The sequence below is a fragment of the Calliphora vicina genome, chromosome 5 (assembly GCF_958450345.1).
Source record: "Calliphora vicina chromosome 5, idCalVici1.1, whole genome shotgun sequence".
NCBI lineage: Eukaryota > Metazoa > Arthropoda > Insecta > Diptera > Calliphoridae > Calliphora > Calliphora vicina.
Genome location: NC_088784.1, coordinates 73265818 through 73281308, shown reverse-complemented (window position 1 = coordinate 73281308; position 15491 = coordinate 73265818). Strand labels below are relative to the sequence as shown.

Here is a 15491-nt window from a genome sequence, read left to right as displayed (position 1 = left end):
ACCGCAAAGCCACATATAATAGCAACAAAATAGGATATCGATCATAACTATCGATTGATTGTTTTCGAATTTATTCACAATTAAGTGAATTCGCTCATTTTCACAAAATTTTTGTTTTTTATTAAAAGGTAAGTGTTTATACTCATATACTGGGTGTAGCGTATCATATGTTTGGACTTGACCGACTATACTTGTTTACTTGTTTATCTTAACATTATAGCTTTTTATTAATTTGTTGTCGAAACTACAAAAAATATACAATACAAGTACAAGGGAACATAATTGAAAAATAAATAAAAATAAATAATTTAAAGCCCAAGAAATATTTACTCATTCGTTAAATTTTTACAATCAGTAATATTTTGATAAGAAAGTTTTAGCTTGAAATAAAATCAAACAAAAGTAAATGTTTTTGTTTTTTAGTTATTAAATGAATGAATAATGCTTTAAACAACTTTAGTACCGAAGAGTTTGTCGATTTAATAAAACACGCCAAAAACACGCTAAAAAAGAGTCTCAGAAACACACATTAACAATACAATTATTTAATTAAAATATTTGCCAATATCTACATGAGTATTTAAATAAAAGTAAGGAAATTTAAATGTACAATAGGGTGGCCCTTATATTGAACTTTTTCGATGCTCCCACGATCAAAAATTAGTAACATTAGTTCGGTTGCCAACCATAATGGACCCTAGTTTTACAATTATAATATTTTGTTATTCTGTTATTACATGACTGGCACTTATACTGAACCCTTAAACAAAATCGGGCAAGTCTAATACTTTCACTTACAGGTCAAAGGTAAAGTTTTGAGATACAAATTTCCTTGAATTTCCTGTGTGCCTTCTCTTTACCCACAAGTAAAAAAGTAGTGATGAATATAATAAGTTACTAATAGAATGGCACTCCTTTAAGTATGAATTCATAAAAAATAATTAGAAACAAATTAGTTAAATACGACATAACGGCAATAAATGTTAGCAAACACACAGTGAGCGAATTTCTTTAGTTTCAGTCAGTTGTAATACAATTTTAATACAAACATGACGTTCGCAACAGTTTTCATTTTCTTATTAAGCATTTTATTAATGGTAAGTTTTAGTCAATTTAATTAAAATATTATTTATAACCAACATCTTTCTCAACAATTTAAGTCATATTCCCCAACTTTGGCCCAACAAGAGGTCACCGAAACGATAATAGAGCCCTCAACCGCAGCCCCCTCGGAAACTGATAGCATTTACACTACATGTGATTTTGATTTGGAAAATATTGCAAGTTTACTGCAATATCTGCCGGAAATTTGCACAGAAATTTATAATAATCGTGCTACTGGTGATTTATTTGATTTGTACTTGGAGGAATCACAAAACTTTGCTAAATTCTATAAGAAATTAAATGATTATGAATTGCGTGACCAGCCACAAGGTGATAAGGAAGAATTGTCCAAATATCCTTTTGAAACTAAACTGCGTAATGATACCTACAGCAAAGTTGATTATCCTCAATGTATAACGGCAGCCAATAGTTCGGCTACGGATTATATAAAGTGTTTGAAGGAGAAACGTTTGGAATTGGCAGAATTGATACCTAATGTGGAGGAAAAGCAATAAAACGTAGATGTTTGCCTATACCATTTTGAAAAGTTATTAAATAAATTAAAATGTTATATATAACGAACAAAATAATATACAAATGTTTAACTAGGACTGCAGTAAGTGAGATGTAGATCGGTGTGACCTGTCACCAAGTGTTTTAAAGATGTTAATTTACATCATAAATCAACGCCATATTAACATCATTAGAACAGGTCTTATATACCCCCAAGAACCAGTCAAATAACGGTTTCCTTCTCGCTTAATTACTTTATTATACCCTCCACCAACAAAAGTGGGGAATAAGTTTGTCATTTTGTGTGTAACATTAAAAACTATACATCGTCATATACCGTTGAGTGTAAATTTTACATGTGTTTTGTTTTTGTTACAATAACAAAACACATGTAAAATTTCTACTTAAAGTACAAGCTTGTAAGCACACACAATTTTGTGAAAATGAGCGAATTCACTTAATTGTAAATAAATTCGAAAAGAATCCATTGATTTTTATGATCGATATCTCATTTTGTTCCTATTACATATGGCTTTGCGATATAGCAATAAATCTGAACAATTTCTGCCGTTTTCAATTTTTCATGATTTTTTTAAAACAAAAATATTTTCTATTTTCACGTAAAAAAATATATTTTTTGCTTCAATTTGTTATTATAACTCCGAAACTACTGAACCGATTGAAACGCAATATATATGTGAAAATTTGTAAATAGCATAGGGAAAATGTTTTCCAAATTAAATCATTTGAAAGAAGAACATTAACTGCTCAATTTTATGTATATCAAACAAAAAACAAAAATTATGTAAAAATGAGCGAACTCACTTAAATGTGAATAAATTCGAAAAGAATCAATCGATTTTTATGACCGATATCTCATTTTATTGCTATTATATGTGGCTTTGCGATAAAGCAATAAATCTGAACAATTTCTGCAGTTTTCTATTTTTTATGATTTTTTTAAAACAAAAATATTTTCTATTTTCATGTAAAAAAATATATTATTTTGCTTCAATTTGTTATTATAACTCCGAAACTACTGAGACGACTGAAACGCAATATATATGTGAACATTTTTACATAGCATTGGGAAAATGTTTTAAAAATTCAATCGTTCAAAAGAAGAATATTAACTACTCAATTTTATGTATATCAAACAAAAAACAAAAATTATGTGAAAATGAGCCAACTCACTTAATTGTGAAAAAAATCGAAAAGAATCAATCGAATTTTATGTTCGATATCTCATTTTGTATATCTCAATAAACGTGAACAATTTCTGACATTTTCGATTTTTAATGAGTTTTTTAAAACCAAAAAATTTGCTATTTTCACGTAGAAAAAATATTGTTTACTTAAATTTGTTATTATAACTCCGAAACTACTGAGCCGATTAAAACGTTATGTAAATCTAAACTTTTTTTTGATTTTTTTAATAATATCGGAGTAACCCTTTTTGAGTTATCATAAATTATGTGGAGAAACGTCTAAAAAAATTCACAATTTTACCAAAAAAAAATTTAAAAAAAAACTTCTCCATAAAATATAAAATTTGGACCATATTTGTACTACTGGAACCACAATACATCAAAATTGTGTAGTGGTTTAAAAGCTCAAAATTTTTTTCGATTTTGTTGCCCTATGTAATTGGTCATAATTTACCTTAATAAATATGTAAAACAGATCAGTAATTTGTATCCAGTAATAATACTACTGGATTTTGTAAATATCGGTTCATATTTAACCATAGCTCCCATAAATCCATAAGTCCACTCCCGAAAATACTAAAATTTTCATAAATTTAACCGTTAAATGCGCAACAACGCCAATTTTCACGAAAAAAATATATAATATGTAAAATTTTAAAAAAATAACATCTGTGTACCACGTTTTTTTTTAAATTTTTTTTTGGTGATTTTTTTAAAAAAATAGTGGTTGTATCTTAAAAGATGCAATGCGCACTCTCCTATATTTTAATTTTCAAAGAAATAAATACCAGTATTTTAATTTTTAAAGGTTTTTTTATTTATAAAAATAAATTATAATTTTAAAAACACTGTTAATTCAATTTTAATAAATAAACATATAAAGTTAATGTCACTAAGACAAAAACAATGAGTAAAATAGAGTAATAAAAGTAATTAAAAGTTATGGTATTCATAAAAACAATTTTTTTCAGCGGTCACACACAAATTCACCTTACATTTCAAACAAATCATTTTGGTTTGACCTGAGCATTTGGGCAGCTTACATCTTGCTTTTTTTCCATTGTAATCCAGTGACTGATTCCATCTAGCCGGGTATCCTTCGGTGGCGCTGGGGATGCATTCGGCTTTCGTCTTTTTTCTTCTATTTGTTTTTCCAAAGTTGGGCGTCCTCTTACTGGAATAGTTTTACTGTTATATGAAAACATTGCATCAGCCACTTCCAATTTGAAATCGATTAATCGTATTTTAGATTCTGGTTTATCTTTGTTTATTCTTCTATAAAGGATCCAGGCATTTACACATGTCATGTCAAGAAGGTGGTAAAATACAATCGTTGTCCACTTACGGCTTTTCATTGCTATTTTATGCCGGCCTATTGAGCTATCCATCAAGTCTACTCCGCCCATGTGGCAGTTATAATCTTTAATGATTTGTGGACATTGAATACTTTTGATAGTTTTTTCCTTTTTATCAAAGCGTTTTATTGTTAAAGGTTCACTCTCCGTATTAGATATATCTACTGGGGGCTTAGTACCGACATAGTTTGAAATCAGATTGACAATTCGATTGTCTTTCCATGATAATGTGGTCACATCGATTCCGTGTATGTTGGTAACAAATTCCTGACTTGTTCCTCTTTCGAATTTCATCATTATTTTCTCTTCAGGTAACTTACAATTCTTAATTCTATTGCGTCTAATTGTACCAACACCCAGAATTCCCTGTGTGCGCAAATATACTATGAGAGGCACTGTTGTATAAAAATGATCAAAGTATATCACAAAGTTTTGATATCGCGGTACTCCCCGAATAAGTCTTACGACAATGTTTGCTGAGGATTGAAGATCTGGCTCACCATCTGCCAACTTTTCAGTTGCTCAAATGTGTAGGCGAATCCCATTGTATCACATAGTACAAAAAATTTCAAGCCCCACTTTTTTGGTTTGTTTAGTAAATATTGTTTCATATAACTTCCGATTTTTGTGGAGCACATTTGCTCATCTACACTCAATCTGTTTAGTTTCGGTACGGTAGAAAAAGTTCTATTTAGAGTATCGATAATTGGCCGAATTAGGTAAAGCCTGTCGCGATTGGGATCATTTCGATCAGGCATTTTGCTTTTGTCGTTAAAATGCAAAAACTCACGAATTTTTTCAAAGCGTTTCAGAGGCATTTGGCTTTGTATTATTTGAACACTTCTGTGGTTGTTTACAGACCAATAGTCTCTGTTGTTTGGAAGTTTGTAGTGTCATGTAAAAGAGTGTTCCTATAAATTTGCGGAGATCGGACACAGTGAAACTAAAACATTGATCAACACCAGCATATCTTAAAGTTTCCATTACAATGTCTTCTTCTAATGATTGCGTAAATAAATGACACCAAACTTTAAAAGGCGTTTGTAATGCCTTTATATCGTCTGTAAGGTCAGTATCGCCTCCAAACTGGACTTGGTTAGCATCAAATTGAATATGTCCCTTTTTCCATAAAACTCTTTCAAATTCCGATGACTTTGGATTTATAAAAATCTCACTAAACTCGGAAGAAAAAGAGATCCAATTATTTGTGGGACCAAAGGTAGTATTAGTCTTTGCATTAGAAGTGGAAGGTGTTGAATCCAACTGTTCAAATCCACCTAAATTTGCATCTGCCGGAACTTCATGATTATTATCATCATTTATCATTTGTATGAAAGAATCATGTATAGATCCTTCAATATCAAGTTCATCTTCACTATCACTTTCTGTATTATTTTCGTCCTGTATTACTATCATTCTAGAAGCTCCTAGGCGCTCTGGTCTCTTTTTACATGAGTTTGTAACCTGCATTTCATCGTCATCTGAGTCACTGATGTCCGTACTGTAATAAGTAATACCCTCACTATTGCAAAGTAATTCACAAACTTCCTCATCAGTCATATTGACTCCATCAACCTTTCTAAATCCTGACATGACTTTAAAATTCTTTTAGTTAGTTCCAAATTATGAAATCAGTAAAAAAATATCTGTCGTCGATTGCAAAACTTAAAATAAATAATCATATAAACATAGCAACATGCCGAACATACAATCTGCTTGTTCAAAGTGCAAAATATATATGAACTTGCACAATAACAGAGTACATAATTCAAATAAAACGAATATGTAATTCGTAGATGAATGCGCAGTGTATCTTAAAAGATACAACCATTAAATAACGCTCTGTAGCCAAATTTTGAATCAAAAAGCTTTTGTAAACATTTTTATGCCTAATGAAGTATTTTTACACTATCCTGAATTTTTCAAATCATTTATATATCTCTGCTTAATATTATGCAACATCAAATAATCAATTTTTTTTATTTTTTAACAAAATTTAATTTTGAACTTTGAATGTCAATAAAACGCAAATCCTGAAGATTTTCTGGAAAGGGCTATTTTTTTCAAATGAGTTATGATGTTCTAAATACATCCATTTACTTTTTATTAAATTTGATCCAAAATTGGAACCGTAAGAATTTTTTTTTTGGTTGTATCTTAAAAGATACAGTGCGCATTTAAGGGTTAATACAAAGATTGAAATTCAAAACAAAAAATTTCAATATATTTATATAAAAATCGATGTATCAAATGTTATAATTGGTCATAGCCTCCATATAAGAACTACTTCCGGAAAATACATTAACCGGCACAAATATCCAAAAAAAAAAAGTCTGCACTGAACCAAAATTTTACACCGATCAGTAATTTGTATCCAAGATTTAATTGTACTCCACTCTTGGTTATAAATAAAATTCTACAAAAATATCTCTCAAATACTTAGAAATCACGTTACAATATTATGAAGCGATAGGCCCATAATAGGTCATAGTTTCCACATATTCAATCACAACAGTACACAAATCAGTAATTTGTGTTCAAAAAAAAATCGATTTGTTTTTTTGTTTTTTAAATTTTTTTGGTGAAAAAAAAATTCGGAATAAAAAACATTTTTCCGATTTTAACTCATTGTAGGTCCAACTTACTATGGTTTTATATACGTCGTTGCAAAGGTCTTTCTATCATTAGATATCCATATTGTCTATATTAATTAAGGTCAAAAATCGAGGTTGTCCTGGTATTTTCCTCATATCTCAGCCATTTGTGGACCGATTTTGCTGATTTTAAACGGACATGGCTTAATCGACTCTGCTTTCTATAAGGATCCTGAATATATTTACTTTATAGGGTCGGAAAATTTTATTGTGGAAATTACAAACGGAATGACAAACTTATAATACCCTTCTTACGAAGGTGAAGGGTATAAAAATAGGTTTGCTGTTGCCAGACGCAACGGCGTACGGTGGCTCATATCTCAATTTCATCGGCCAAAAGTCCAACTTTTTTTAACTCCGATTTCAAAATTTTAATGCCACTCAGTAGTAAACACAATTGCTGAATTGAAACTAAGGTAGCCAAAAAATTAGATAAAAATATTGTCAATTGTGTGCGTGACATGCTGGTAAAGTAAAATATTACCAGGAGAAAGGCCAAAGTGTCCTCTTTTAGCGCATATATACTTGTTGACCTGTTTGTTGAACACTTTTTTCATTTGAATGAAATTATTCCCAAATTTTGTTTCTACTTTTATTTCACATGTTCATATGACTGGCGCAAAGTACAAGTCGCAATTTTGAAGATATTGCAATAAAATTTGGTACATACATTTTGTTCGGCCCGAGAACGAAGCCTATTGAAACTGACTGAAATCGGTCCATTATTTCACTTAGTACCCATGCAAATGTTCTCCCGAAATTATACTTTATCGGTCGTAAATGGTTAATTTATATAGGTATCTACACAAATTTTGCTCCAAATAAGTTTTGTATAAACTGAATTAATGTCACCTAATTTTATGATTATTGGTCCATAATTAGTCATAGCTCCCATATAATGCCCACTTCCAAAAATCAATTAAACGATCATAAATCTTTTAAAACTACAGGTATGAACATAAAATTCAATATAAATAAACTTCATATGGACATAGATCAAACAGCCTAGTTCCATTACGATCGGTCCATAATAAGTCATAGCTCCCATATAAGGCCCGCTTTCGAAAATCACTTTAACGAGCATAAATCTCTTAAAAATTTTGTTATAAACATAAAATTCAACAGAAATAACATTCATATAGACATAAATCACACGACCTAATTTCATGGCGATCGGTCCATAATTAGCCATAGCTCCCATATAATGCCCTCTTCTGAAAATCTCTTTAACGATGTGTTGAAGAGATTAAATATGTTGGTATAAACATAAAATTCAACAGAAATAACATGCATATACAGCCCAATCATGAATAAAAATTCCACGGGAGTTTTTTCCCTTTTCCCAATTTTAACACTGAATTTGAATAGAAAAAATGGGAAAAGGGAAAAAATTCCCGCGGATTTTTTATTCATGATTGGGCTGATTGACTTAAATCACACGACGTAATTTCATGGTGATAGGTCCGTAATTAGTCATATCTCCCATATAATGACCGAAAATCATTCACGAAAATAAATTATAGTGTATTATATGGACGAGCTTGACCGAACATACTCCTTACATGTTTTTATCTGCTTACAACTTTTTTATAAGTAAAGCTGATGCAAAAAATGAAAAATTCCGCATTTTCATAGTAAATGATATAACAATGAAATGTTCAATTTTAGCTTTAAATTTCTCAAAAACTGCTGAACCGATATTAATGGAATTAAAACTGGAGAAAAATTCAAGAAGATACATGTCCATCAAAAAAAAATTTCGAATATATCTCTATCGGTTCAAAAGTTACAGAGTTTTGGCCGATGAAATACGATAATGAGCCACTGTGCGGCGGCATACGCAGTTTTGCCATGTGGCAACCACTTGTTTGTATAACAGTTTTAAAAAGCTTTTAAAGTTTTTGGTTGCTTTTTTTATTTTCATAATGAAGTGGTTGTTGTCTTTGATATTATAACGTTTCGTTTTCAAAACATAATAACAGTTGGCAATGTTTGAAGAAAAGTTTGGTTTTCAGCACAAAGAAATACTTACGTCCTCTATAAGGGGAGAAACTCGAAGAAAAATAAAATTGTGGTCTGATAAAATTTGGTTGTTGGTACAAAATCACTTTGACGTACTTATCGGTGTTGAATTTTGTGTGGGTACTTACTAATTTAAGGTATTCATGAGCAATATTTAGGGAGAACATATGTGTAGGGGCTAGTTTAAAACATGACCCGATTCTAAGAAATTTTAATTTGGTTCGTTCTTGATTAAAAAAATTAAACGTATAACAAAACACAAATTCTTATCACTGTGTTATAATTTTTTAATTAATTAATATTTTTCTAAAGCTAAACAATGCCTCAAACACCATTAAATCGACTCAGAAAATCATTAATTTAGGGGCCGAATTTCCGCATTCGATATCGAGTTAATTCGATCGTAATTTTCTGATTTGAGATTACGGCATTCTATATCGAGCATGGAATTTAGTTATAATTGGTTATAATTACAATAACGAAATAATTTTCGATATGATAGTTCTTTCGATCACAAGTGCGGTAATTCGGCCCCAGGTTGATTTATAGATATAACTACATACTTACTTGTCAAGTAAATTTCTTTATTTTTAGCTTTAAAATCGCAATAAAACATTTATGGTTGGTTTACTTATTTTTGTTTTATTAATTTTATTAAAATTATAGATATATACAATGCATTTTTACATAAAATATTTGTTTGTGAGTGTAAGTTATATTTTTATTTAGTGTTTTTTTAAACTTGTGTGACAAACATTAGACTTGTTCTATGTACACATATTGTTATGAAATTCATTAGAAATTTGAATTTAATGGTTTGTAACGGTTGATTTCAACCTTCGTAATTTTTTTTTAAAATTTCCATCAGCAGTATCTTCTAGCAATTTCCAGTGTTATCTAGCGGAAACGCTTGTTTATTCTATTTTAACAATGATCGCCCAGTGCTTTTAATACTGTTTCACAGTTAATGTTGCCGTACTCATAAACAATGTTAATAACAGCGTGTTATTAACATTGTTTATGTTTCCACTAGATAATATGTACTGGAAGATGCTAGAAGATGCGTGTGTATAAATAGTAGCAGCGAGTTTTTGTTGAAGTCAGAATATCGTAAGCACTGCTTGAATTAACATCAATATGTACACAGAAAAAACAGTTTCATGCTAGCAACCGAATTTGTTGCCAATCGAATGGTTCTATCTTAGTGACCGAATTTTACAGATGTGGCTACAATATTTTGGAAGGGGTGACTAAAGTTTGGTTGCTTCAACTGAAATTCTTCTTTATCAACTGACTTTCTGTTGTTAGAATTGACAAATTCTATTTGTGCAACCGAATCATTCGATTGGCAATAAATTCGGTTGCTATCACGAATCTGTTTTCTCTGTGTATTAACAGTGTATTTTAAAGTGTGTAATATAAGTGTGTGTATTAAAAGAGAGTGACTATTTAAATTGTTGTTGTGTAAATTTGAGTAAATCCAATTTTAAAGAAAGTACTGCTTATCATTTAAACCACTGGTCCTATTGAATTGTAAATGACTAAAGGTCTTATTCATAATCAAATTTTGAAGTCATCAAAGTTTAATAAAGCTATTTTTTATGGAAATTTTTGTTCGATAAAATTTTGATACTTTTAAAAATTGATTATGAATATGGTGGCGTAAAAGTTTTATTCAAATTATGATAAATCCGACAACAGTTATTTTGGAAATGTTATCTTATAATGAATCAAATTTTTCTTTCAATACATAATGGAAATAGTTTTTTTTTCGTTTTACATTCTCCTGCACTTTATTTCAGTCTAAATAAAATGAATTTCGTTTATTCGTTTTTCTGTTTGTTTTTGATTCTATCTTTATTATACATATTGAATACACCTATTTTTTTGTAGTTTTTATTATTAGTTCATTGTGTTAGGATTGTAAAATTTTAATGTCTTTTTCAACGACACTTTTAATATGGCCAATAATACAGAATTTTTAGTAGTTTTAGGGTGTATCTTAATAATAAATCTCAGGAAAAACAGCATTAGTTCCACAGCTAGTTTTTGAATGCTTGTATACAGCCAGTACTCATTTTAGTTAGTGAAGAATTATTTTAGTTTGAGTTTGTCTATTTTAGAACATTTTCTATATACTCAGTGAAAAAATATAGTTGTACATGTTTACCATAATATGTTTAAGTTACTATTCACATCATTATAGCAAATCCTTAGTGTTTTAGAAACTTTTTTTGGAAATAATTCCGTATCTCGGGAACTATTGGAGACAAAATTACACATTGGTGCTGAGGTGTTTTCATGTTGATTTATATTTGTTTAGCTTTCTAGCACTAATAGGGGCCAGTGCATTGTCACCTCGGGTCTCAAATTTTTTAAACAAATCGCAAAAAACCATTTATTATCCGAATTAGCATGCAATGTATGAAAAAACGTACAAATCTTTCAAGGTTTCTGGCCAGATTTGGTATTTGGGAAAACCCTAGGACTTGGAGATTGATATTTTAGTAAAATTAAATAATTTTATACATTTTTCGGAAGGTATTTACCTTAAATACTAAAAAAATTATCAAATGGTGCTTTTTCTCAAATAAAAATATAAAATTTGAATTAATGTAGAATTTTAACAGTTAAAGATATCATAACAAAATTTGAAACTTATGTATATAGACTCAAATGTTCTAAAATCAATGACGCTATAATTTTTTTATTTGTAAATACTAAAATTCCTAAAACGTGGAAAATGTGTTCCAAAAACTGAGTTTTTTTTTAGAAAAATGCCTACTGTGACCTTATTTACTGTGTGATAGTAAAATAACTTTGTAGATATTTAAGAAACATATAGGGTTATACAAATATGTAGATTTTTCGAGGAACGGTGCTTTGCCTCTTTACAATTTTTTACTCAAACCAAAATTTTTTTTAAAAAAATTTTCCAAGTTTGGATAGATCTGGGGGTGTTATGTCTGCTCAAGAGAACCAAATTTTATCTTGAACGCTTTTGCATTAAGTTATCTTTTTGGATCATATAAAAATTGTATATAGTCCCGAAGAAATTTTTTTTATACAAAAAAAAAATATATGGAAATATATGGGAAAAAACGTAAAAATACGGTCCTTTTTACATGTCCCAACTTTGGATGCGTGTAACTTTTTATATGGATGAGATAACTGTTAGCAAGTTTTTTTTATTTTATTTATCGCCAATATAGCTGATATTTTAAAATAAATTTTGATCCTCCGTAGGCCCGCCATATCTAAAAAACCATAAAAAGATCGAGCAGAAGTAAAAGAAATATAAACCTAAATATCTCATCAACTAATGGAGATAAGCGTATTTTTTGTAGATCTTCTCAAGGATTATTTACATTTTAAATTTCAGCTCATTCAGAATATAAAAGCGTTTTTTGGTGATTTGTATAAAATATTTGAGACCCGAGGTGACCAAGTTTGCGAGGCCACGCACTGGCCCCTGTTAGCGCTAGAAAACTGAACAAATGTAAGTCAACTCAAAAACCTCAGCTTCAACCATGTGAAATTTAGTTCCCGAGATACCGAAATATTTCCAAAAAAAAAAACGTTTCTAAACCACTGTGCAATCATGTTCATGCTGAATCATTATATAATATTAGTTTGTTTTCAGAGTATAATAACCATAATCCGAGAGCAACATAAGTATTACATTATAAAAATGGTTGCCACAATGATGATTACTACAATCATGTGAATGGTAACTCAAACATATTATGGTTACCACAATCATATACATAATTACAGTGACCATAATATTATTAAAAAACAAACTCTAAAATATTATGAAACAAACTCTAAAGAACACCCTAATAACTTAAAAATAAAAATCCTCAATATTGTTTAGTGATAAAAAGGAAAAACAATCCAAAAAAAGCAATTATTTGATACAGTTACATCGTTACTAATTATGACCTCTTATATTTTAATGTTGTGGTTGCTCCCACTTACGTTTGTAGTTGCTGGCAAATTTCGGTTGAAAGGAAATGAACAATCAAACCCAATCTGTGCGCGTTATACTGGAACGTTGTATTGAACAGCGACTACGTTGCTAGGGACGTACACAGATAAAATATTCTTCGGTGCTGAAAAGATAAAATTAAAGAAAAAAAAACGAAAAGAAAATAACAGAACAAAACAAAACAGAATGGAGTGGAAAAAAATAAAACCATAAATAGTTGTTTTTAATATGTGGCAAAAGATATTTTCAAAGCAATTTATTTTTATATTAAATTAAATTTATGTTTGACACTACCTAGTTTCAATAATTTACAATAAATTTATGAAAATAAAATAGAAATACAGAGGAAATTTAACAAATACACATGCTTAAAAACTAATTTAAAGAGTTTAGTTTTCCTTTTTTTCATATACAAAATATTAAAAAAAAATATAAAATACAATACAAAAATTTATTTAATTTAATATACATACATACAAATTTGATTTTATTTAAAAAAAAAATTATAAAAAAAAACAATTATATTATTAAGATTAAAAGCCTATTTTAGTTTAAATTGGTTATTTACCCTCGTGGCGTATGAGTTATAAAAACGTGCCAGCGATGTAACAAATATCATTCATACGCCATGGGTCTCTTTGGTGGGTGTATAAAATAATGCTAATCCATACATACTAGGTTGGCTCTTACTTTGCAGTTTCTTTGATTTTTGATGCTCTCAAATTGCCAAAATTGTTATCCGCCTTCTAAAAACCAAATGGTTTTTTTTTTGATATACATAAAATTCAGTATTTAATATTCTTCTTTCGATTGATTAAATTTTAAAAACATTTTCTCCAAGCTATGTACAAATTTTCCTATATATATTGCGTTTTAATCGGCTCAGTAGTTTCGGAGTTATAATAACAAATTGAAGCAAAAAAAATATATTTTTTAGGTGAAAATAAAAAATTAGTTTGTTTTAAAAAAATCGTGAAATATCAAAACCGACAAAAATTTCAGATTTATTGCTTTATCGCAAAGCCACATGTAATAGGAACAAAATGAGATATCGATCATAAAAATCGATTGATTCTTTTCGAATTTATTCACAATTAAGTGAATTCGCTCATTTTCAAAAATTTTTGTTTTTTGTTTGTTATACATAAAATTGAGTAGTTAATATTCTTCTTTGGATTGATTTTGAAAACAAATTTTCATGTATATATTGCAATCGGATCAATAGTTTCGGAGTTATAATAACAAATTGAAGCAAAAAATATATTTTTTAGGTGAAAATAAAAAATTTTATTGTTTTTAAAAAATCATGAAAAATCTAAAACTCCTGAAGTTATTCAGATTTATTAATTTATCACAAAACCACATATAATAGGAACATAAAAAGATATCGATCATAAAAATCCATTGATTCTTTTCGAATTTATTCACAATTAAGTGAATTCGCTCATTTTCACAAAATATTTGTTTTTTGTTTGATATACATAAAATTCAGTAGTCAATGTTCTTCTTTTGAATGATTGAATTTTGAAAACATTTTCCCCATGCTGTGTACAAATTTTCCTATATATATTGCCTTGTCTCTGCTTCAGTAGTTTCGGAGTTATAATATCAAATTGAAGCAAAAAATATATTTTTTACATGAAAATAAAAATTTTTTTTGTTTTTAAAAAATCATGAAAAATCGAAAACGGCAAAATTTTTTCAGATTTATTACTTTATCGTAAAGCCACATGTAATAGAAACAAAATGAGATATCAATCATAAAAATCGATGGATTCTTTTAGAATCTATTCACAATTAAGTGAATTCGCTGAATTTCACAGAATTTTTGTTTCTTGTTTGATATACATAAAATTGAGTAGTTAATATTCTTCTTTGGATTGACAGAATTTTGAAAACAAATTTTCATGTATATATTGCAATCGGATCAGTAGTTTCGGAGTTATAATAACAAATTGAAGCAAAAACTATATTTTTTACATGAAAATAAAAAAATGTTTTGTTTTTAAAAAATCATGAAAAATCTAAAACTCTAGAAGTTGTTCAGATTTATTACTTTATCGCAAAACCACATATAATAGGAACATAATGAGATATCGGTCATAAAAATCCATTGATTGTTTTCGAATTTATTCACAATTAAGTGAATTCGCTCATTTTCATAAAATTTTAGCTTTTTGTTTGATTTACATAAAATTCAGTAGTTAATATTCTGCTTTCGATTGATTAAATTTTGAAAACATTTTCCCCATGTCATGTACAAATTTTCATATATATATTGCGTTTCAATCGACTCAGTAGTTTTGGAGTTATAATAACAAATTAAAGCAAAAAATATATTTTTTAAGTGAAAATAGCAAATATTTTTGTTTTAAAAAATCATGAAAAATCGAAAATGGCAAAAATTGTTCAGATTTGTTACTTTATTGCAAAGCCTTATGTTATAGGAACAAAATGGTATATCAACCATAAAATTCGATGGACTATTTTTGAGTTTATTTACAATTAACCCATATATGCCGACTGTACTACATACGTCACGTTTATCAAAATACCATTTTTTTTTGTTCACATACTTAGTACTCACCAATACCTCATGGGAGATTGTGTGAACGCATTTTTATTTGCTGCTATTTTTGATTTA

The 15491-nt window shown here is 28.9% G+C and overlaps 1 protein-coding gene across 1 annotated transcript; it reads left to right on the top strand.

The window, feature by feature from the left end:
- The first annotated feature begins 498 nt into the window (after positions 1-498).
- On the top strand, positions 499-1654 carry LOC135960390 (uncharacterized). Its single transcript, XM_065511672.1, has 2 exons — positions 499-1097; positions 1161-1654. The coding sequence occupies exons 1-2, from the start codon at positions 1050-1052 to the stop codon at positions 1617-1619; spliced, it is 507 nt and encodes a 168-aa protein (XP_065367744.1). The 5' UTR covers positions 499-1049; the 3' UTR covers positions 1620-1654.
- Positions 1655-15491: the final 13837 nt, after the last annotated feature.

What these genes read in the sequence shown, in the direction of transcription:
- LOC135960390 (XM_065511672.1), top strand. Translation starts at nt 1,050, where the DNA reads ATGACGTTCGCAACAGTTTTCATTTTCTTATTAAGCATTTTATTAATG. An exon ending in TATTAAGCATTTTATTAATG is followed by an intron (nt 1,098 to 1,160) that starts GTAAGTTTTAGT and finishes CAACAATTTAAG; the next exon opens with TCATATTCCCCAACTTTGGC.